The sequence below is a fragment of the Rhinolophus ferrumequinum genome, chromosome 15, assembly GCF_004115265.2.
Source record: "Rhinolophus ferrumequinum isolate MPI-CBG mRhiFer1 chromosome 15, mRhiFer1_v1.p, whole genome shotgun sequence".
Lineage (NCBI taxonomy): Eukaryota > Metazoa > Chordata > Mammalia > Chiroptera > Rhinolophidae > Rhinolophus > Rhinolophus ferrumequinum.
The window spans coordinates 33790915-33813952 of NC_046298.1; the positions used below are offsets into that span (position 1 = coordinate 33790915).

Genomic DNA, 23038 nt, shown 5'->3' on the forward strand with positions numbered 1-23038 from the left:
CATGTGGTCTGGTGCACCATGCCGGCTCTCACCCCGTTCCTGCAGGTGTCTTCCTTGGAGAGGAGCACAGGGTGCCAGCGCTGTCTGCTCAGTGCACTGCTCGGCCCCTGCAGAACGTGCTGGGCTCACACCTCCAACCGTTGCCCTCTGAGCTGGTTTTCTGCTAGCGTGGCTTTTTAAAAGTGGGGACCCTGTACCAGCGGCAGCCTCATCAGGGCACCTGTTAGCCATGCAGACTCAGCCCCAGGGGGAAGCTCTCTCGGTGCAGGGAGCGGCCAGCCTGGCCAGTGAGTGCTTGCTCCAAGGTCACGCTGCCCAGCGGACCTGTCTCCTTCCTATTCTGACAGGCCCCTCAGGGAAGACGACACAGGCATCCTGTTGGGTTTCTGGAAGCCGGGGGATGGTGCTCGCTATGTTCCCACGCACTCGGCCTCCTTCACAGAAAGCAAGCCTCGGCATTTTGCAGGAACTGCAGGTCCTGCCGCAGGCCTTGGTCATCTGCTGGGGTGCGCATCTGCCTGGGTCTGCCCTCCCGGCCAGCTCCTCCCCACATCGAGAGCTGTGCAGCGCCCGGCCAGTGGGGAACAGCCCCTCAGGTCCCCGTAAGGGCAGGAAAGGAGGGGAAAAATACAGTTGGCCCTGGACAACACGGGTTTGAACTGTGTACGGCCACTTAGGCGTGGATTTTTCCCACTAAATGCTACAAATGTGTTTTCCTTAAGATTTTAATAACATTTTCTTTTCTCTAACTTTGTTGTAAGAACACAGTATGTAATACATGTAACATACAAAATATGTGTTAACTGCTACTAGTAAGGCTTCTGGTCAATTGTAGGCTATTAGCAGTTAAGTTTTGGGGAGAATCAAGTTATATGCAGATTTTTGGCTGTGTGGTGCTCCTAACCCCTGCCTTGTTCAAGAGTCACCTGTATAATTTGTTTCAAAATTAAAAGCTACTAATTGGGGAGGGAAAAAGTTTAAGAAAATAGAGTCTTTCAGTGGAGTGACCCCTCATCTCCCAGTCCTGCGTGTTGGCCCCTCCCGGGGAGCGGACTGTCATGTACAAAGAGCATTTAATTAATTTATTTATTTCTTTACACATAACTGAAGTGATGTTACAGTACATAAGTTATTTACAACTGTGCAGTAATGTGTTGCAAAATAAATTATCTAGAAGGCAGCAAAAGTACATTGTGAATGTGTATAAAACTGTACAGCGTTTACGGGTACACTTTTTATATGATTATTGGCTCTGTAGTGTTTCAAGTTATGTTCTCAGAAAGAGAAACAAAATGCCCAAGATTAAAGGAAAAAATATACAAACCACGTGGATTTGACTCCATTAAAAACACAACCGGAGAGTCCTGGCTCTGTGTCCTTCTGTGTCCCTCTGTCAGGCGGGCGGGCGGGCGGGCGGCCTTGCTCGGCACAGCGTCCTAGCCCGTCGGAGGCCTGTGGCTGTCCGCAGTTCCATGGCAACAGGACAACAGCCAGGATGGCACTCTCCCTGCCCTCTGACCTGGAGGTCACTATTGGTGAGGGGTGGACGCCTTAATTTTATTTCCTTTAGTTGATCAGAATGGAACAAGAAATTTAAAAAAAACGCACTCCGTTCTGCAGCTCCTGAAATGCCCGTGCAGCCGGCTGGGAAACAGACCCCAAGGCCACCGTGTCCCTGCGGTCTTCTCATCCTCCTGTGGCAGCTGGTATAAAAGAGCCGCGCTCCAGGTGGAAAAGTGCAGGGTTTCCCTGGGTGCCCCCACCTGAGGGACAAGGTCTCCTTCCGCCACCCCGACTCGGCAGCACTGCTGGGCCAACGCAGGTGGCCCTCACTTGTGTCCTGTGCGGCTGTCCCGTGGTGCGTCAGGCTGGCAGAAGCACGAAGTCGTCATTGACATCTACCATGGGCACGTAAAAGGAGGGCACTTCGTTCACACACAGGGACTTGTGCCCAGCGGGGTCCAGCTCCTGGACCTTCAGCTGCCACTCCATCCTCTGCACAGCGTTCAGGGCCGCAGCCTCATGCTGCTGCCGCATCAGGAGACACGTCTGCGTGGGAGACACAGTAGGTGAGGCAAGTGGAAGCGAGACCCTGGGCCCCCACTGCCCACTCATCCTGCAGCAGTACCCACTGGGAGGGAGGGGTCGAGAGACCTGGGCCAAGCTCTGGCCGCAGGATGCCCGTCTGTGAGGGCCTGTGCCGCTGCGTGGTCTACGGAGCTGTCCTGCAGGCCACTTGACCACCCTGGCCGCCTCGTCCTGCCCCGAGTGGTCCTGCCCACCCCAGGGAGAGTCTATCTCTGCCCCCCAGCCCCATGGGCTTCACCACAGCGGCATTTAATTAGAATTTGCAACTTTTTTTTTTTTACAGTTATTTATGGGTGGTGATATTGTTCATTTTCATTTATAATCGTTTTTTAAAAGTGCACTTAATTTTTGAAAAGGGTTATCTAGGGTTTAGTACTAAAATGTTTAGTATTTATGGGTATATTATTAAATAGGTACTAAATCATTACATAGATACAATGCTGAAAACTGAAATAATGACACCAAATTACTGAAATGGGACAGAACCAGATGTAGCATGTGTGGATCTGGGGGGAGCACATTTTGGGAACAGAGGGGATTTAAACATGGCCAGGTTTGACAATGTTACAGTAACGGTACAGGAAAATAAATGTATTTTCTTACGTGCATGCAAGTATTTAGGATGGAATATCACAATGTCTAATTTACTTTAAAATAATTTTTTTTTTAAAAGTGTTTGGTCTTCCGGAACTGACTGCTGTGTGCGTAGCAGGCGTGTCTCCAAACTTTCCTCGCATGTGGTGCTGCAATGTGTCTGAACCCCGGATGGACCCTCTACATTGAGCAGTTCAGAGGCCCTCACTCACTGATTAAGCCGTGTCTGCCGAAGATACTACGTAGTATTTCAATCTTGGGGTGTCCCCACTCCATTTAATCACTGAATTATTGATGAGGCTTCTGGGTTTCCACTTTACTGGGTTGTTGCAATAAACTTGGAACTTTTTTTTTATGTATCCCTATGTTTTAAATGACTAAATGAGCTTGCTAGGTTAGGCGGCCAAACCCTGTGAAATCTGATAGATACTGCGCACCCTACAACACTGTCAAACGACTGCAGGACAGAACCCAGTGCGGAGGAGGCCGGCAGTCTGTCTTCTAAATAGGATCGCATGTAACTTGTGGTTCTCAAAACAAAGGTCACGGGCCGGCCCGGTGGCTCAGGCGGTTAGAGCTCCACAGTCCTAACTCCGAAGGCTGCCGGTTCGATTCCCACATGGGCCAGTGGGCTCTCAACCACAAGGTTGCCGGTTCGACTCCCACAAGGGATGGTGGGCTGCGCCCCCTGCAACTAGTAACGGCAACTGGACCTGGAGCTGAGCTGCACCCTCCACAACTAAGACTGAAAGGACAACAACTTGACTTGGAATAAAGTCCTGGAAGCACACACTGTTCCCCAATAAAGTCCTGTTCCCTTTCCCCAATAAACTCTTAAAAAAAAAAAACAAAGGTCACACGGAACTCCTGTGCCCGCTTCCTGACGACACCCTGGGACCTGAAACGCCACGTGGGTTCGCTGTTGTCTGCACTGGGCTTTCTGTCCACCCCATGTGGCACCTGTGTGCACTGCTGTGGCGCCATGGTCATGAGTCACTGAGGTAAGGGGCATGGGTAAGGCTGGCATCCTGGACACTGTCTTCCTCTCCCAATATAGGCACCACAGGGGTGAAGTGGGAGAGTCCGGGATGCCTCTCCATCTGTAGCTCAGGGAAAGCCCACTCGGCCCTGCCTCATGGAGCTTCCGGGGGTGGCGCTGACGTGTGTTAACTCTGTAACTGGCACGTTCTTGTTGGCAAGTTTTACGGTGGGTTCTCATGGGTGGCCCCCGGTGCAGCTCGAGCAGCTGCACGTGAGGGGTTGCTTCTCACTCGCTAAGCTTTCTAGCTGCCCCCATCGCCTGCCTGCTGCACTGGTCAGCACGTCCAGAGCAGTGGTGATGAGTGTATGCTGTGACCTTTGAGGAGGGCTCAAGGTGGGGTCCCACAGAGGTCTGACCGCCAGCTGGTGACAGGAGCTGCTCCCCGCACACCTGGACAGGAGGGAAGACACTCTAAGGAGACTACATGGGGGCGGGGAGACCTCAGCTCCCTGAAAGTATCAGCTGGGTTCCGAGAGTATGAAATTGTCACCTCCAAACACGGGACCCGGCAGTGGCCTCCCCCCGCCCCAGGAGACTCCTGGGGGCTCCCAGCCCAAGTGCAGCTTGCTGGGGGCGGGTAGAGCACACTGACCTTCATGCGGTCGTACTTGTCATCCACGTCCTGGAGCCAGGAGATGAACTGGCGGGCGTTGAACCGATCTCGCACAGACTTGTTCTCATCGCCCTGCAGGAAGAAGCAGTTGCGGGCATTTGTGGGGAACAAGGGAGAAGACCAACGTGCGTGTGCTGCAACCCTCCTTCCGCCCCGAAGGAGGCCGTAATGCCTGAGGACGGCTCGCGTGACCCTCCATCATCCTTCCCCCCAGCCAGCTTTCTGAACACGCCCTAGGGGGCCGTGGGGCCATCTGTGGCGGAGCTGCCCGGGGGGGTGAATCACGACCCCCTGAGGGTGTTCTCCATGTCTGTCCCGATCCCCGTGGAGGAAACAGAATCAGGAAGCCCTACGACTCTGGCTGGCACTGCTTTTGGAGGCCGCGTGGTAAAGCTGGCAGGCAGTGGCATCCGTTTCAATTCCTTCTGTTTGTTAACTTTTTTTCGTTGAAAAGGATGTTTGAGAGGCCTGAGGGGGCACAGAGCCAGCCTCCTGGGTTCACTGCAGGAGTGCTACCTTAATGTCACCGTCCTCAAGTGTGGCAGCGTCTGTGCCTGTGACGGACTGTGGGAGCCTTAGGACTCCTGCTGTCTGGTTCTCCACGGTGACAGGTGGTGGCATGCCGAGCAGGACACATGAAGTCTCTTAGCCAGGGGTCCATGCGCAACCACCCAGTGCGTGAGCCCGGGCCCCACATAGAACGTCATTAGGAGAGGAGGCTGCGGCCTTCACTCTCTCTGACATTCAGAAGCAATGCAGGAAATCCCTTCATGATCAGCAGATTCCTTTTCTTTTTTCTTTTAGATGCAAAAAGCAAAACCTCCAGATACCCAATCTCTGAAGTAATCACTCAGTCCCAACCAAACATTTTGTTTTATAGTTTGGTGACAAATGTTTTGTTTTAGGGAAAATACTTGTCGTTATGCATAGTATGTTAGATGGAGAAACTATTTAAGATAACCTTAAAGATTATACATAAGTAAATGGGAAATCTTTAATACACTAATAAAAGTTTTTAACTAAAAATCACTGAACCACTGTATGTCACCACACAACCACAGCCAACCTGGGAATGCTGCTCAGAACCCCCAGGGGTCCACATGCTCCTACTGTGAGTCTGGGGTACAGCAGGCCAGGAGGGGACTTGGTGCCAAGGCCTGAACAGTGAAGGGGCCAGCAGCAGAGGGACAACAAGGGGACAACAGTGTCCCGTGCAAGTCCATGCAAGCAGGGGCGTGGTGCCGCGGGGCAGAGGGCAGGCCTAGAATGACACATGCTAGGTTGTTTGCACAAGTCACTGGGGGAGAAGAGTAAATTGGGGAGTAAATCCCAGGGCAGACAGCCTCAGAGGGCCAGGTCTGAGTGCTGTGGGCAGTGAAGGTGGAGGAGGAGCCAGGCTCAGGACGGCCATGGGGGACATGAGAGCCCACTTCGCATGTGTTAGATCTCAGACGTGTCTATGGACAGGGCAAGAGGCAGCTGACAACTCCTAAAGCTGGGGGGTCACCAGCAGATGGGGCCACTTAAAGACACAGTCCTGCACTCCAGCAGATGCAGGGAGACCTGTGGGGAGGGGGTGCCCACCTGTTGAATGACAGGTCAAAATGGGTTAGGGAAACAAAGGGTATGACCGACCACATGGGACAAATTTAACCCTGGAGGCGAGGGGAGCTCACTGGGGTGCACGAGGCAGGGCCGTGGAGGACAGGTGGGGTGCTCTGGGCTCTGCTGCCTAGCCTGCATCAGACCAGCAGGTAAGTTCTAACAGGACCTGGTGAGGCCCTCAGGCAGAGGAGAGACATGCAGACGTGCAGAGTGGAGACATGCTAAGCACTCCCAGGTCCTCACACCTTTTGGCCCTTGACTGGAAGGCCTTGGTGCCGCTGTCACGCAGCTGGCACGAGGCCATCACTGTCCCCAGCGTGACAACCTCCTGTGGGCCTTCGCTGCACAAGGCTATTTATGCAGCAGCTCTGGGTGCTGCTTATAGTAATCATACCGTGTTTCCCTGAAAATAAGACCTAGCCGGACTCTCAGCTCTAATGCGTCTTTTGGAGCGAAAACAAATATGAGATCCGGTTTGATATTACAGTAAAATAAGACCGGGTGTCTTATATTTGTTTTTGCTCCAAAAGATGCATGAGAGCTGAGTTTCTGGCTAGGTCTTATTTTCGGGGAAACACGGTCTGTATGTTTTAGAGGAAAGTTGAAATAACTCTTTAAGTGACTGAAACTAAAGCCCAGCCACTGAGCCACGAGACTGTGCCCATGAGGACCCTGGAACAGCCTCACAGAGCTTACATGACACCATGTGTTGCATGTACTGCTGTCCCGGGGGCAGACCTGCTCATGTGACCAGCATGGCGTTTGTGGGATGTCAGTGTCTCCCGCTCCTGCCTGTGTGTATGGCCAAAGCCTGGAAGGCCCAGCTCTTCTTGGGAGGCAGGTGTGAGTGCCCAGCCTGGGCGAAAACCGACCTGGCTTTCCAGAGGCATGTTGTAGACCTCAGAGTCCAGCAGCATGGTGCAGGCGCTGAACGGCACAGCCTGATTTGCGATGGTCCTCGCCGCCCGGCAGTGAACCCGCAGGATCTCCTGTTCGCAGGAGACGATCAGCTTTTCCTAGAGGACAGGAGCCAGGTGAGCCGAGAGTAACATGGCCAGACGCATCCTGGGCCCAGGGCCCCCCACCTGAGGCCTCCTCTTACCCGCTCGATGCTGTGCTGCAGGCGCAGCTTCCCCCTCACGGCCTCCTGCTGCTTGAACAGCTCCTTCAGGGGCTCTGCCAGGGAGGGAGGGGGTGCGATCTGCAGTCACAAAGGGGGAGGGCGAGAGGGAGGGGTTAGCAGAGGCTGAGAACCTGTACCAACAACAGACTGGGTCTGCCCTGAAGACACCTCCAGTCACACCTCATACACACACACTGCGCAATGCCCTGGAAACCAGGTAGACGCTCGTACACAGGAGAGCAGGTGAATGAACTGTGGCACGGACCTTGGTCCCGAAAGGAGCGTCACACAGCTGTGAAAAAGAATGAGGGGGAGTGAATGCCAGAGATGGTGTGAAGGGTAAAAAGCAACGTACAGAGAGTGTCTACACTGCTACTCTTCATGCAAGAAAGAAGAGATCAAGAATACAGACGTGCTGTCTGTGCAGAAGACATACAACGAGAGGAGCAAGTGGGGGGCAGGGGAGAGGAGGCAGAGCTGTTTATTTACAGTGAGGTTTCACGGCCCCCAAATAAACTCTGACACCAAGTGGGATATAAATACCAACACGAAACACATGTGACAATTAGCCCAACTGTCCTACGCAGGGGTCAGCGAGGGGAAGAGAGCTCACCTGAAGCAAAAGACCAGAGGAACCACCCACAAATGCCAGCCTCTAACCAGTGAGGGGTTTCAGGGCTTGGGTCGGCACTGGTGAAACAAGACGCGTACACTGGGAGTGAACAGGCCAGTACACGCACCGCAGGAAAGAAGCAACAGGTCTCTCTCTCGGAGAAGGAAGATGCAAGCACAGGTTGAAGGCAAGATTTCAACACGGACCAGACAGGAACAGGCCCTGCCACCCTGTCTCTCCCAGGACAGCGGGCACCCAGGACATGGTTTCTAAGCACCGTCCCCACCAGAAGGGACCATGTGGTTGAAGACAGGGCTGAGCTGGAACAACTCGTGGAGCCATAAAGTGCGCGAGTGCTCAGAAAGATGGGGCCACCTAAAGGAGCTATTGACGGCCAAGGCTGGGACAGTCTGCACACAAAACAACTGTGATTCACGCTGGATTACACGAAAATTCCAATCCGTAAATGTAGGAGAGGGAAGGAGAAAATCAGCATTAAGCCAGCACCACAGGATAACTGCTGCAAACGAGATCCACTGAAGACTAAACTCAGTGGGCACAAGCGTGAGGAAAACAGGACTTAAGTTTCAAAGTACCTTCCGCAAGATACTTATCAGCCGCGAAGGGAAAAGACAGTAACTGCAGAGTGGAGACTTGGAGATTTGGGCCACTATGACCAGGAAGTGGCTGCTGACAGCAAGAAACTGGACACGACACCCCAAGGTCTCGTCACATCTGTGCATTCTCACCAGAAACATGTCCCTCGGCCGAGTCCTGGACATCGAATACCTAACCAACAGTCCTCGAAAGTGTCCCCAGACTATGTCTTCCCAGGAAGATGAGGTGGGTGACCTACCACAGCCCAGGAGCCCAGCGAGGGGCACACGCTCACTCTGTGCTTTCAACTGTCCGTCTAAAGTTAGCTCACAAGACAGGAGGACATCCAGCTGGTCCCTTTAGGTGCACACCGCACCTCGGGGGCCCTGCTCTGCTCAATGGGCCCGGCCTCGTGGGGCCTGGTGTGCCTTCCTCATCTGACTACCTGGGCCGTCCACAAGTGGTACCATGCGGGGAGGTGCGAGCTCAGTGGCGCATCTACGTGTGATTCTTGTTTCTGGTATGAGTTAAAGCACGACTGTTTGTGTGCCCTCAGAGACAACGCCAGGACCCGGTGCCATGGCTGCCGGAACGAGGCCTCACTCAGCGTCAGGCAGCCTGGAGGGAGCCCCAGGCCACTGGCCTGGTGAGAAATCCAGGAAGGCCGGACCTCGGCCTGCCCTCACCTAACAGCCTGGCTGCTCAATGATGTGCTAACAGGAAGTGAAACAGCTTTCTTCCAGAAAGGCATGAGTCCAGGAGAAGAGGAGACGCGCAGACCACTGACAGGGTGAACCCTGGGTGGTAGGAGTTCAGTGACCTCTGCCGTTTCTTGGTTTCTCAAACTTTGTGTGGTGATCATGGTACTTTTATTTCGATAACTAAAATTTAAACAACAAAACAACAGAAGTCTCACCAAACAGAAACCTACTGACCTAGATGAAGCCAGGCAGCTGGCTCCTCCCAGGCCAGACTAGGGTAGGGGTGCCTCAGTGTCCCTTCCCCAGAGCGGCGCAGGGTTATAGCACCAAGAGAGAGTGACACTGGCGACATCCCACTGGATTCCACGCTGGCGGCCCTGGTGGCTGTGCCCCACGCCTCATCCTTTGAACCTCACACTCAGAGTCGCTTGTCCTTGTTCAGAAGACGCTGGGTGTCAGTCCAATTAGCTGAGCTTTCTGCCTGGTGGAGCCAGCAGGTACCGACTTCTGGAATACCAAGGTCTGACAGCAGAACATACGCATCCAGGACAAGAGGTTCCCTCTGAGACTGGCTGTATGCCCACAGCCCCCCAGAATCGGCTCGCCCTAACCGGCACTCACTCAACAGCCATAACTGAGGCCCATTTGGGGCCTAATGAAAGATGAAACAGAAGTCCTGGCTTTTCTTCAAGGGCGTGAGATGGTCAAAGAAATGAAACGTAAATGGAGGAAACCTGGGGGCACGATGAGCCGGGGTCCTTGAAGGCCAAGGAGGCTGTGGCTGAGCCAGGGGAGGGTACAAGGATCCCTTTGCCTACTGTGATTAGAACAGACCCCAATAGGCAAGGAAACAGCAGGAGCCAGCCCAGGGGAGGGGAGAGGAGCGACACGGGAGGTACTGGCCTGCAGAGACCTACCGGCAGGACTTGCTGATGGGCAGAAGGACGGGGGTGGAGGGTGGTGTGCATGGTGCCATTCAGACGTGTCATGTCTGCACCGACACGGGGCCATCAGGTCGAGACGGAAGGTAAGTCACCAAGGGAAGGGACTGGATGAAAGGAGGCCCTGGGTAGCGTGCTGAGGCTGGTGGGGTGCTGAGCACAGGCCCGCCAGCTGGAGAAGCCTGGTAGCCCGGTGTGCTTCGAGGAGGGGCAGTTACCAGGGTCACTCAGGGTTCCCGCATGATGAGAGCTGAGGCCTGGCCTCAGATTAGCAACATGGGGGGAGGGGGGCTGCTAGAAACCAGGACAAGAGGCACGGAGGGAGGGGTTCAAGGGTGAGGGGCTGGGCTGGAGCCAGGCTGAACAACCCCGTGGAGGTCTTCGGCTGTTAAAGGGCGTTGAGAGGAGACACGGAGCTGCAGAAAGGGGGGCTGCTGCACAGGGGTGCCCAACATGGGGTGGGGGCCTCGGTCGGCCCTAGTCCCAGGTGAGGATGTCAGGGAGACCAGGGACTAAGCAGCACCGGGGTCTGCAGGACGCAACCACAAGGACAGGGAGCTGGGGGACGGTCAGGAGGCCACAGACCCCAGGACTGGGCACACAGTGACTCAGGCACGGGGTGGGAGCTGCCACAGGAAAAACAATGAGCGACAAAGAGGAAAGTGAGTGGACCTCCGGATCCAGAGGAGCTGTGGCAATGCAGACCTCCGCGTTGGAGGCTGGTCCCCAGGACGGCACACCTGTCCCCAGCTCTGCTGTCCCCGGCAAACAGGATCCTGACCCAGTGGCCTGGCCCCACCTGGCACTCACCACGGGGATGTGCAGCTTGCTGAGCGGTTTGCCATCTAGGAGGTAGGAGCCTGTGTAGGTGACGTACTCGGCGTAGCACTGGGGAGCCTGTGGGGTGATGTAGCACAGGATCTTCCGCTTCTCCTCAATCTTCTTCCTGATCTGCAAGTATTCAAAGTACGGGTTGGACCTATCGCTGTGGTAGGGCTCAATGTCATCCAGCTTGATGGCATCCACGATGGCAGCCAGAGTCTGCTGGATCACCTCCCGCGTCTGCTGTGTGGACGTGTTCATCTGCTGTTGCAGCTGCTGGCTGGAGCGCTGGAAGCGGCGTTTGCGCGGGTGCTGGGCTTGGGGGTCCTCCTCCTCGGAGCCACGGCCCTTTGCTCTGGGAGTGGGAGTGGTGGTAGGGGCGGGCTCCTTCTCTGAAGGCGGTGAGCTCTGCTTGTTCTGGTTGGCCAGCATCTGAGCCCGGTTCCTGGTCATGCGCTGGGGGATCTCCTCAATTTTGGGGGCCTTCGGGGCTTCGGCTGTGGGTCTGGGTTCTTGTTCTGTACTTTCAGACTGGAGGCTGCCTGGAGGCCCCTCAAGCCCAGCGCTGTCATGGGGGCCAGCCCCGTCTGCTCCATGTGCCTGTGCAGGGCCATCCCCAAGGGGCTCGGGTGTGCTGTGGGGTGCTGCCGAGGGGTCCGGGCCCTCGGCCTCATCTCCACTCCCGGGCGGACGCTGCTCCGGGGAGGGTGGTGTGAGCCCCAAGCTGGAGTCAGAGGCCTCAGGGGCTCTACCCTCCGACTCGGCTTCTGCTTCCACCGTGGCTTCCAACATCACATCTGGCTTTGGCCCTTCTGAGGGCTCGGGCTCGGCGGGGAGCTGGGGGACTGCCTGGTCAGGAGGCAGCACGAGCTGTTCCTCAGCAGCTGATGTAGCCACATCCCCACCATTAAGGACCATGGGGGCCCCTGCAGGGGTACTTTCCGGGGGAATGAGAGGACTCTCTTCTACAGGTTCTGTTTCCACATCAGAAACATCTTTTGTTTGCAGAGGAAGTTCTGGCAGTGAGAAGGGCCCCAGGTCCAGGTCGTCCTCGGAGTTGGGGAAGGCGTCGGGCCAGGACACCGGCTCCACTGGGCCAAGCGCAGAGAGGCTGTGGCCATTTTCCAGGAAGGTATTTTCCAGAGGCCCCAGAGCCTCCACCTGAGCCACGGTGGTCATACATGCAGGCTCTGGGGGCACGTCGGGGGGCGCTTCTGGAAGTGGCTTACAGTTACTGAAGAAGGACTCCAGCCGGGAAGGAGGGGCGAAAGGGGCTGGTTCTTCCGCAGTGGAGATGGCGGCCGGGATTGCGTCCACTGAGGCATCTTTGACTTCCTCTAGTCCTGGCTCAGTGACCGACAGAGGGTACGAGACAGGGGAAACGGGGTAAGGGGGCTCCGTGGTGCCAAAGGGCCCCGGGGCAGCAGGGTGGAGGGCCTCGGCAGGGCAGAAATGTTTTGGGGACTCTGGGAATCTCTGTGGAGACTTAAGCATAAGGTCTGACCCCATGGGCCAGGTGACAGGGTTTTCAGGGGCGCTTCCGATTAGGCTGGAAGAGAGGCCCTGCTCCGAGGCGGTGGGGTGAGCCCACTCAACGGGCTCCTCTGTGATGACTGTGCTGAAGGGGCCCTCGTCCAGGGGCTCCAGGTAGCTGGGCTCTGGGGGGATGATGGCGGCCGTGGCCTGCTGGTCCTCCGTAGCATCCAAGGGAATGCCCAAGTCGGGGGGAAGGGCCCCCTCCATGGACGAGGCCAAAAGCTCATCTCTATGTGAAGTGGGGGACTTTGCTTGTGAACCAGAGAAGGCGCCCTCTGGGGAGGGGGTCGCGGTGACCACGGCTGCCGGTGGGCAGTGCAGAGTGTCCACTTTGGGGGAGGGGATGCCATAGTCCGGAGAGTAATACCCTGGAGACAAGCAGGCAAACTTCTCGGGGGGGCCAGGGGGCACAGGGGCCTTGTCCTCCAAGTGCTGCCCTGGCGAGTCGTAACTGGATGCGGTGGGGACACTCTGCTGTCTGAATAGCTTGTCCCCAACGCTGAATTCTTCTTCGGGGGTCCTCCTGATATCAACAGAGACCGAACGATAAAGGTTTGTGCACAGAGGCCTTGTAGGCGTCTGACCTGGGGTTTCTGAAATCCCACTCCCTGCCACAGAGAATCTATCAAAGAAGGAGGGGGAGCAGGCACTGGCGGCCGTGCTGGAGACGGGCGGGGGGTCTGTGCAGTCGAACATGACATCGTGGTAGTCGTCGGCACTGCAGGATGGGGTCCTGGGCGTGTGCATCGCCTCCTCGTAGCTGGGGCAGGACACCACGGACGTGGGGGTGGGCACCCCAGTGGGCCGATTCTGGTCAGGCCTGGGGGAAGCAGGCAAGACCTCTTTCATATGAGGTCCTGCCAGCCAGTCTCTGGCGTCCACAGCTGGTCCTGGGTGGGGCTTAGTCTCGGGGGCTGGTGGAGCAGGAGCCGACTCCTTGAGCTTTTTGTCTTTAAGGGCCAGGTCCAGCCCCAGTGGCTTCTTCGGAGGGGCATCCAGACTCTTCTTCCGCATGTCCTCACCCGGCTTTATCCTCTCCTTAAGCTTAGGGTCCCCAGACCTGTGCCTCATCTTCTCCATTTGCTTCATTCTTTCTTTGTGCCGTTTGTGGCGTTCTTCAATCTCCAGGTCTTTCTGGGAGAGCATTCTCTCAAAGCTGGTCATCATCAGATCGCCATCTCCTAGAAGCTTCTCTCTGGGCCTGACATCTTTCTTGCCTGGGTCTTTGGACAGCTGTAACTTATCGTTTCCATTGCTGATCTTGACAGAGTCCCCCTTTTCTTTCTCTGGATTTTCCTTGAATTTCTCCTTCAGTTTGGTCTCGCTGAGTTTCAGGCTTTCGTCCTTGGACTTTTCTTTAAAGGAACTGGGAGGACTGTCCTTGTCTTTGGCTGCAGGCCTGTGCTCCTCCTTGTGATGTCTCAGGAGCCCGTCCCCGTGTTTGTCCCGGTGTCTCTCCTTCTCGTCTCTCCACTTCTCCCTGTGCTTCTCTCTCCTCTTCCTCTCTTTTAGGATGTTGATGGCACTAGATCCATAAGGCTTTAGTTCCTTTTCTATTTTCTTGGAAGGTTCTCTTTCAGAATCGTTTTTATCTTTCTTTTCAGCAGAAAACAGTTCAATGGTTTTATCTAATTCGTCTTCTATGTCGGCTTTTGTACTGTAAGAAATACCGTAAGCATCAGCATCCAAGAAATCCTTTTCATACTGGCTGGAGTCCTTCCTGCTGCCAAGGTCCTTGTAGTCGTCGCTCTTTTCTTTTTTCTCAGACTTTTCTTTCTTGACTCGCTCTCGCTCGTGGCTTTTCTTGGATGAGGAAGAAGAGTGCCTGTGCCTTTCTTTCTCCTTCAGCTTCTCCTGCGGGCAGTTCTCCTTGACCCTCTCCTCAGGGGGCTCGGTGAAAGACACCTCCAGGAGGGCGCTCAGGCCTGGGTCCTGCCCTCGGTCCGTGAAGCTGTCAGAGGACACCTCGCTGATCTTGTCATTGGAGTCTTCCCTGTACTCATGCAGAGCTTCTTCCTCCAACTTTTCCAGCAGGCTCTTCTCTACCTCAGCACTTTTGGATGCTTTCCGCTCTCTGCAGTGCTCTTTGTCCGGCCTCTCCCTGTGTCTGCTCTTGGCCTTCTCTTCGGCAGAGGGCTTCTTCTCCACCTTCTCGGGAGGTTTCTGTTTGTTTTTCTTTTCCTGAGTAGAGTCAACTGAAGTTCGGTCTTTCCTGTCCTTATATTTTTCCGTAGACTCTTTATCCTTCTTCTCTTTGTGCTTTTCAAAGCCTTTTTCTTTCTTGTCTTTCCCCCCTTCTGTGGCTTTTTCCTTTTTCTTTTCTTTGAGTTCTTTCTCCTTCTGCTTCTCCGAGTGCTGCCTGTCAGCAGAGTGCTTCCGGTGTCTGTCTGAGGGGTAAGGCTCCCTCCCATCGTCTTTCTCCTGGAGGCTGTCCGCCCTCTGCACTTCACTGGCCTCTCCGATTTTGAATCCGCTGGCTGTATAATCATCTTTTTCATCTTCGCTTTCATCTGTGAATATATCTGCAATATACCAGCTTTTCTCTTTACCCTTTTTTTCCTCTTTTTTGTCGGAGAAGTCCTCTGAGATAATTCCAGGGAAACTCTTCTCCTTTTTTTCTTTAACTTGGTCAAGAGAAGATTTTCTTTCCTTGTCTTTGCTATGTATATCTTTATGCTTTTCTTTAGGATCTTTTTTCTCTTTAAAACATTTATCAAATTCTTTGTCCTTCTGACATTTTTCAAGGATTGATTTTTCACTTTTATCTCGGTCACTGGACTTATCTTTATATTTTTCTAATTTTATTTTTTCCTTCTTCTCCTTCTCAAGGCCGTCTTTCTTCTCCTTCTCCCTCACTGGATGATGCCTTTCCCAAGGCTCCAGACTCTTCCCAAAGTCACAGTCAGACCTGTCCTTGAAGATGCTTTCGCAGCCATAGTCCTTCAGGTCCTCCCTGTAAGCCTCCTCGGCCTTCACTCTGTTGTCTTTCCGTTCCTTGGCACTCTCGAGGGAGTCCTTCCTGTCCCTGCAGATGTCACTCAGATCCCTGTCCTTTCTGTCTCGTCCGCCTTCAGCAGACTCTCTCCTCTTTTTGTCCTTTTCTGGAAGATAGCTGGGGATACTTTTATGCTTTTCAATTTGGTCTTTTCTCTTCTCAGGGTTTTTATCCAGATAGTCTCGGTCTTTCTTTCTGAAGAAAGCATCTTTGTCGCTCCGTTTTTCACTGTACTCTCGCTTCTCCCGGCTTTTGTTTTCCCGCTTCTTCTCCTTACTGTCCTCTTTCACCGTTTCCAGGATCAATCTGGCCACAGAGTCATTTTTAATGTCCCTGTAGTCTGTCACTGGAGAATCCCAACTATCTTCCCCTTTGAAATCAAAGGACGAATCGGACAAGTCAGAAAACCACCGATCTTGCTGATCGTCAGAAAGGCTAAATTTGGTGTCTTCATTCTCCAGAAACTGACTTTTGTTACAATATTCATCAAAAGCAGAATCTTCCCTATAAACTTTTTCTTTTTTGGGTTTTTCTTTATCTTCTTTGAAAGTTTTCTCCTTCTCTTTTGAAATTTTGTCCTCTTTAAAATCATTCTTTTTCTCTAATTTTGAAGGCCTGTCTTTGGACTTTTTCTTTCTTTCCTCTTTGTATAGTCTCAGTTTTTCCTCTTTTGGAGACTTTTCCTTCACCAGTTTCTCCTTTTCTGCTTTATTCGAACGGTCTTTCTCTTCTCGGAAAGATCTGCTCATGTCTTTGTTCATGTCTTTGATTCTCTTGAGTGACTTTTCATCTTTGGAGACCTTTATTATCTCATCTTTAAAGAGCCACTCTTTTTCTTCTGACTTCATTTTGCTAAGCTTCTCTTCTTTCTTAAAGTGGTCTCTATCGTGCTTTAACACTTTTAACTTATTTTCAGTGGAAATATCATTGTCTAAAAGTATAGCCTTGTCTGACCTTTGTTTGGAGTCCTCATATTCATAAGTGAAACTTTTCAATTTTAGTTCCTGACTGACTGAACACAGCCCTTTCTCTTTGTTTTTGTGTTTGTGTTTTGTTTTATGTTTTTTGACCACTTTCCCCTCCTTGTCCAGCTTGGGAATGGCGCCATCCACACTGGAGTGGAAGGAGCTCTTCTTCTCTGACAGAGCGCTCTGCAAGCCGCCCCGCTTCCTATGCTCCTGCCTCTTCCTCACTGGCTTCAGCGACTCCACACTGGAGCCCTCTGAGGAGCAGTCAGACTCACTGGTCAGTCTTGTTCTCGTGGAGTCCGATAAAGAGCTGACCTCTGACCAGGCTGGAGAAGAAATGGTTTTCCAATTGTCTGTCCGCCAGTGCTTGGCATGCTGGTCTGTGTGGCTGGGATTATGCTTCTGGGCGGCAGAGCTCCCGTGAGACGAGGTGGAGGAGGCAGATAAGGAGCTGAACAGGGAGGGGTCCTTCAGCACCAGCGGGGACTCCTTGAGGCAGCCAGAGCTACCCACCGAGTCCCCGTCGTCCTCGCCGCTCTCTGAGGACTCGCTCTCTGACTCAGAGGAACAGAACTTGTCGTTCCTCTTCCCAAACCGCACTTCTTTGCCTTTTGTTTCTTTCTTTCGCTTCTTTTTCACTTTATTTTTTTCCTTCTGCTGCTTGGAATTAGAAGGCTCCCGTGTTTTGTTACTGGGCAACATTGTGTGTGCAGAGAGTCTCAGCTTCTCTCCTGTCCCCACAGTGACACCAACGTCCTCCTCATCTGATGTGTCTGACAAGATGCGATGAGCTGCTTTCTTTGGTGCAATTGTGTTATTTTTAGTGTAACTTTTCACTTCCATTTTGGGTATAGAAATAAAACTATTTGATTTAGTCTCTTTTCTGTAATCCTTTTTCAGTAAGTGTTTGTCATCCACTGGAGGGACTCTGTCCTGCTCGTCGTCCTCGTCAAACTCATACTCGTCCTTGACAGGGGTCACAGTTTTCTGGGGCTCTGGATTCTTAGCCTTGTGCTTTAGGCCTTTTTCAAACTCAGAGTCCGTGTTATTGCCATCAACTGAACTAGAAGGTGCGAACGACGGGGCATCTTCCTCCTCTGAGCTCTCTGTAGGAAACAGGGAGAAAAGATGTCAGAGGCAGGTTCAAAACACCTGCACAGACACAACAGGGGAAAGCAGTCTGCAGAGGTGACCTGGAGAAAGGCCTCCCCAAACACTCAAGTCACCCCTGGACGGTGGGGGAGGGCCCCTGGAGAAGCACTTCACTTGACTTAGTGAAATCTGTGGCCAACCAAGGAAACCAAATCTGTGGCTGAAGGAAACCAAAGATAGGTTTGTGCAGAAACAAGCTGGCACTTTAGGATAAGCCTGAAGGCCTTTTGGTACTGAAACCCCAGGTCTTCACAGTTCAGAAATTCCTGTAAATGCCAGGCGTCTAGGAGGCTGGAACTGTGTGCGCTGATCTACAGATGAAAGCCAACATTGCCTCTGGCATCACAGCGGTTTTGGGAGGCCTACTCCCCTGTAGTGCCGCACACCCTGCTCCCGCCCCCACCGTCCCCACCCTGCACACGGCCTGGTGCCCAGCCACTGACCAGTCGAGCTCTCCTCACTGGACGTGTAGGTGCCTTTGCCCAACAGGAGGTTCACCATGGTTGGGGAGTTGGCCACCTTCAGCGGCGTCTCGCCCTTTCGGTTGCTCTGCTGAGGATTCCCTCCATACCGCAGCAGCAGCTTCACCACCTACGAGACAACAGCAGGTGTGTGAGGGCGCGTTCTGAGAAACACTGACTGCTACAGTGCCCGTGTAAGACTGCCACCTGTTCAGACAACCTTGTGGTTATTACCAGGGAACAGCCCCCAGGCCGAGGGCCGGAAGCTGTGTGCCTAGATTACCCGGTGGGGTCTCTAGACCTGTGCCTCTTCCTTAGGAAGGACCCTAACAGGTCCTGGCACCCCTTCCAGGCTTTCCTGCAGGTAGAAAAGTCCCAACTCCCCCCGACAATCTCCTCCCTCGCAACGAGTTGACCGCTTTCTTGGAATCTTCTCACATAGGCTCTCCCCTCCTGCCAAGGATGCGCTCACCATCCAGCAGGGTCCAGTGGTCACGGATGAGTTCTGGCAGTTTAGGGGGGGAATTTTTTTATTGGAGGGGAGTTTACAGAATGGAGGAAACAAAGGCCAACCTTCCGTAAGCGGGTTTATTTTGTTTTCATTTATTTTAGAAAATAAGATCATCTCCTTTATTCTACCCTGTTAAGGATGGTCATGTGAAGGACAGAAACACTCAAGGTGACATTTCCACAGCTCTGTGTATAACCAGGAACCTGTGTTTCATACGCCCAGGACAGCTGATTCACTGAACCCAAGGACAAACACTGAATTCAATCTCAATTTCAGTCCAGTCTGAAATCAGAGCATGAGGAGAATCTTTCATAAGGACTGACAGAAACTCGTTCCTCGCATACTCTATTTTCACTCAGTAGTTACAGCTTCTCCTGCTTCATCAGGACAGTCTCCTATTGCTGCTCTAACAAATCAGCACCACCTGCATCTTATAATCCTAGAAGTTAGAAGTTCAAAAATCAATCCTGCTGACCTGGCTGATGTGTAGTGCTGGCTCTTTCCTTTCCCTGTGTGTAGGTTTCCTTGCAGTGGTGGTGGTCGGGGGGGGTGGGTGGGGGGGACTCTGGTCCCGAGTCCTTGTTGTCTGCCAGCTGAGGGCCATCCCAGTTGCTGGAGGCCACTGCACCTTGACCGTGGCCCCGCCTCTAAGGCCGGCAGGTCAGGTCTCCTTCACGTCCTCCTCCCTCCTGCCTCTGCTGGTAACTCGGACCCAACTAGGAAAGGGTCTCTGCTGTCGGGACCCTTGAAGGCCACTGGGCCTGCCCAGAGAATCCAGGAGTATCTTCCATCTCATGGTTCTTCCCTTTCTCCCATCTGCAGTCCCATTACCACATGAGGTCATATGTCACAGGACCCAGGATCAGGATGGGTTTATCTTTGGTGCGCTTATTCTGCCGCCCTTAGCACATTTCCAGTCTTTGACATTTTCCATAATAAACCACTATAGAAAAGTTTTGTTGTTTTTTTCATACATTAACGCGCTTTATAAATGGAGTTTTACTGTCTTACTTTTCATATCTAATTATGAGGTTTAGAATATTATTTCCATAGTATTCTTTTGGAAGATATAACGTTTTTACTCTTGTGAAATCAGTTCCTGATTTTTACAAAATTGATGACATCTGTGCATTGGATACTTTTATAATTTTTCTGTTAATTTGCCATTTAAGGATTGCTTAGTTTCTTTATTTTGTGAACTCTCATACTTTTTAGAAACCAGGCTAATTCACAGGTCATATCATTTTAGTTTTGCTATTTTAGCTTTTAGTCACTGGAGAGCTTTTGAACTTTTAGCATTATTCTCAGAGCCACACAAAACTGGGCATTCGATGTACAGAATAAATCTTTTAATTCAGTAGTGTAAAACTGAAATCTTATCAGAATCCCAAATGATATACTGCTACTTTTAACTCTTCATAAAAGCATTACTCGAATTTTTCTTTTCTTTCTGTCACCATCCTCAAAACAGAAATTACTCTCCAATTTACAAGAACTTTGGCCAAGAAGAAAATTATTTTAGTCTTTAAATAACATTGATGAAAAATTTTATTAATGGAACAAGATTGTTTCAAGGCATTATCTCCCAGAAACCTTAGTGATTCAAATCTCAACCACAGAATTAGAATTAAGACAGACTTTGGTTTATGTTTAACCATTTTCTAACTACAAATTATACAAAAAGAAAGGGTAGGGTTTAACCTTTATTGAGTGTTTATGTGTCAGGCTTTTTGTGTTGTGATCTTTTTCATGTTACCACATTTGAAACCCTCACATTTCTATAAAGAATTCTGCATGATTTTATGATTGACAGAGCATTTTCAAATCTGTTTTCTCTTGTGATTCTCCTAACATCTCTGTGAGGAAGGAGTTCTTAACCCCATTTTACACATGGGGAAGCTGTTACACGAGAATTTAAATGACGTGCCTCGAAGTTAGCAGTGGTAGAGCACTGACTTGAAATCCAGAGCTCATAATAATAGAAAGTTTTATAACCAAATGACAATTACAAAGTGTAGAAGTTCAAATGATGACCCCCTTCCTCCCTGTTTCATCACCTTCCAGCTCACAACCAGCCTCATTTCACCGCCCCCCCCACCTCCGGTATTTTTAGCAAATCCCAGACATCTCATAAATTTTTCAGTATATTTCTTAAAAGAGTCCTTAAAAAAAAAAAACAAAAAACCCATGTCAGTATCTTACCTAAAAAGTTAACTATAATTCCTACCATCAAATATATAATCAGTGTTCAGATTTCTCTAGTTGTCTCAGAAATCTTTTAATTCAGAGCTCCCTCCCAATCTGTCTTTCCCCTGCAGTGACTTGTCCTTTTCATTGCTCTTAACACTATTAATGTTTTGGCATCTGCCAAAAAAGTGACCAGGTGGAGCTGCCATAAAGGAGCGTGGATTCAAACAGCCACGAACGTTCTAGTCTACTCGTGTCATCGTCCTCACCATGCTCGGCTATTCCACCTTTGGCCAGGGGCCTCTTCAAGATGGCTCTGGTAATGACTACAGCAAGATTTCCTCATCTTTGTGACCACCCCGCTTTCTGGCAGCACAAGAGGCCCCAGGCACATCACGTGCATGTCCTGCTTCAGACCTGGAGGCAGCCATTTCCCCGAAGAGGCCGAGTCCTCTCGAGGGAAACCGTGCACTGGGGCGCTCACTCCTGCTGGGCTGGTTACACCTCTCAGCATCGCATCAGTCAAGACCTTCCGGGTCTAACCGTACCCCAGGAACAAGGACAGGGGCCCGCAGCAGCCCGGAGGCTATGACTGTTCACCCACTAGGATCCAACCACACCTGCGTGGCTAGAGCAAGGCCTTGCCACACACACGCTGCAGACAGTGCTGGTTGCGGGGACTACACGAGGACGTCCCGGTGCTGATCCGGGACGAGAAAGCCGACCTGGTCAGCAAGGACAGCTCTGGCGAGCGGCAGTCGCCCAGCAAGCGTGAAGGACAGTGAGGACAGACAAAAGCGACAGAGGGCGCGGAGTCACCTTGTAGTGCCCGTTGTTGGCAGCGTCGTGCAGGGGTGTGTCGTCGTCCAGACCCTTGGTGTTCACCTCTGCACCTGCAGCCAGCAGCTGCTTGGCCACGTCGTAGTAGCCCCGGTTACATGCCTCATGCAGTGCTGTCCAGCCTGGAAACAGACACTTAGGACATATGTTATTTAATCCTCAGGAACGTCACTCCTGTCTCAAGGCAGCACTCCAAGTGTGCGGATGCCAGGACCAGCCCTGGGGGCTCTGCTCAGCACCGAAGGGCCAGAGGTCTAGGGAAACCCCGAATGTGCTGTGCGGCCGTGCCTCTCATTTGCTCCGAGACACGTGGCTGTTAACCCTACGGATGAACCAGCTGCAGGGTCATCAGGAGCAATAACCTGACAAGGTGGAGGGCACCGTGTCGTGAGCGGCAGCCTCGGCCCAGCTCAGCCAACACCACATGGGAAGGAAAGCGTCCCCTTGGGAAACAGCCCTCTGAGGAGCGCACGGCCGAGGCCACACGTGTCAGTGCAAACAGGGCCCCTGTGGGCACAAACTCCAGTGCTTTGGAAAATCCTGATGTAGGAAAATGGCTTTAAAAAAAGGTGCTACATTAGGTTTGGATCAGACAATTATCAACTAGGGCAGTGGGAAAAATCTAGAAAGATTCTGCATGAAGATTGCTTTGCTCATCTTATGCTCCCATTCCATTTTGAACAAACTACTCAAATCTGTTGATGGTGCATTAAAGCATAATGGAAGTATTTGATGCAGAAAAGACAACACTGAACTGTAATCATGAGGCCCTCCCTCAGCCTGTCTCAGGTCAGGGAGGCATGTCCATTTCTGTCTTAAAATGAGAGTCCCGGGGTGACGTTTCTTCCCTGGGAGGTGGGAGGGCATCCCTGGGCTGACACCCTCTGTCTTGGGCAACACGGTTTCATTCTAAATATGCCAGAAGCACTCCTCCAACAGTCAGAAAGAATGGATCCTCTGGTACAAAACTGGGGTTTACATAATACAGCAGATTAATAGCTACACATTCTTCAATTCTCTTAAAAATAATGAAAAACAAAACGATTTTATTTTGAAATACTTCCCAAGACACTAATTCCTCCTCAGAAACAGCCAGTGATGCTGGTGTCAGAGCTGGGCCTGCCCACGCACCCAGAAGGCACCCACAGAGCCACGCAGGCCCAGGGCGCGGTTCTTGTTCCTGCCGTGCGGATCGCAGGTACAGGTACCGCTGCCAGGACGCTGGTGCTCGGCCAGAGGCTCCCGCGCCTGGGGGGCCAGCCCCCTGTGCGGTGACCTCGCATGCAAGGGCCCCCGGTGGCCCTCGGGTGCTGTGAGCTCACCTGCAAAGTCCTTCACGTTGACATCCGCCCCCTCGCTGATAAGTTCCTTGATGCGCCGGGCATCCCCCCGGATGGCAGCTCGATGCAGGCGGGTCTCTCCGCGCTCGTTTCTCTTGTTCACTTTATCTTTGGTTTTTGAGGCAGAGTTAGGTGTCCCCTTCTGACACACTGTCGACTGGGAGGGGTGCTTTGGTGTTGTATCTACTGCAGGCCGAGGGGAGAGACAGAGCATTAGTGGGGGTAGAGCCAGGAAGGCTGGGCCTTGGGGGAGAAACCTCCAGGACCTGGGCTGTCTTCACCCGGGAGGGTACGCCTCTGCATGGGTGC

General features: G+C 52.3%; 1 protein-coding gene across 3 annotated transcripts in view; it reads right to left on the bottom strand.

The window, feature by feature from the left end:
- Nucleotides 1–1061: 1061 nt before the first annotated feature.
- ANKRD11 (ankyrin repeat domain containing 11) overlaps nt 1062–23038 on the bottom strand; it is a 192812-nt gene continuing 170835 nt past the window's right edge. For 2 of the 3 annotated variants that reach the window (XM_033128130.1, XM_033128131.1), the window contains exons 6-13: nt 22712–22915; nt 21369–21511; nt 17834–17981; nt 10728–17344; nt 7045–7143; nt 6815–6958; nt 4317–4409; nt 1063–2049 (exon numbers count right to left, since the gene is read on the bottom strand). In XM_033128130.1, the coding sequence (XP_032984021.1) occupies nt 1864–2049; nt 4317–4409; nt 6815–6958; nt 7045–7143; nt 10728–17344; nt 17834–17981; nt 21369–21511; nt 22712–22915 (7634 nt within the window). In that variant the 3' untranslated portion in view covers nt 1063–1863. Of the gene's footprint in view, nt 2050–4316; nt 4410–6814; nt 6959–7044; nt 7144–10727; nt 17345–17833; nt 17982–21368; nt 21512–22711; nt 22916–23038 lie in introns of all 3 variants that reach the window. The other variant, XM_033128132.1, reaches the window with a different exon arrangement.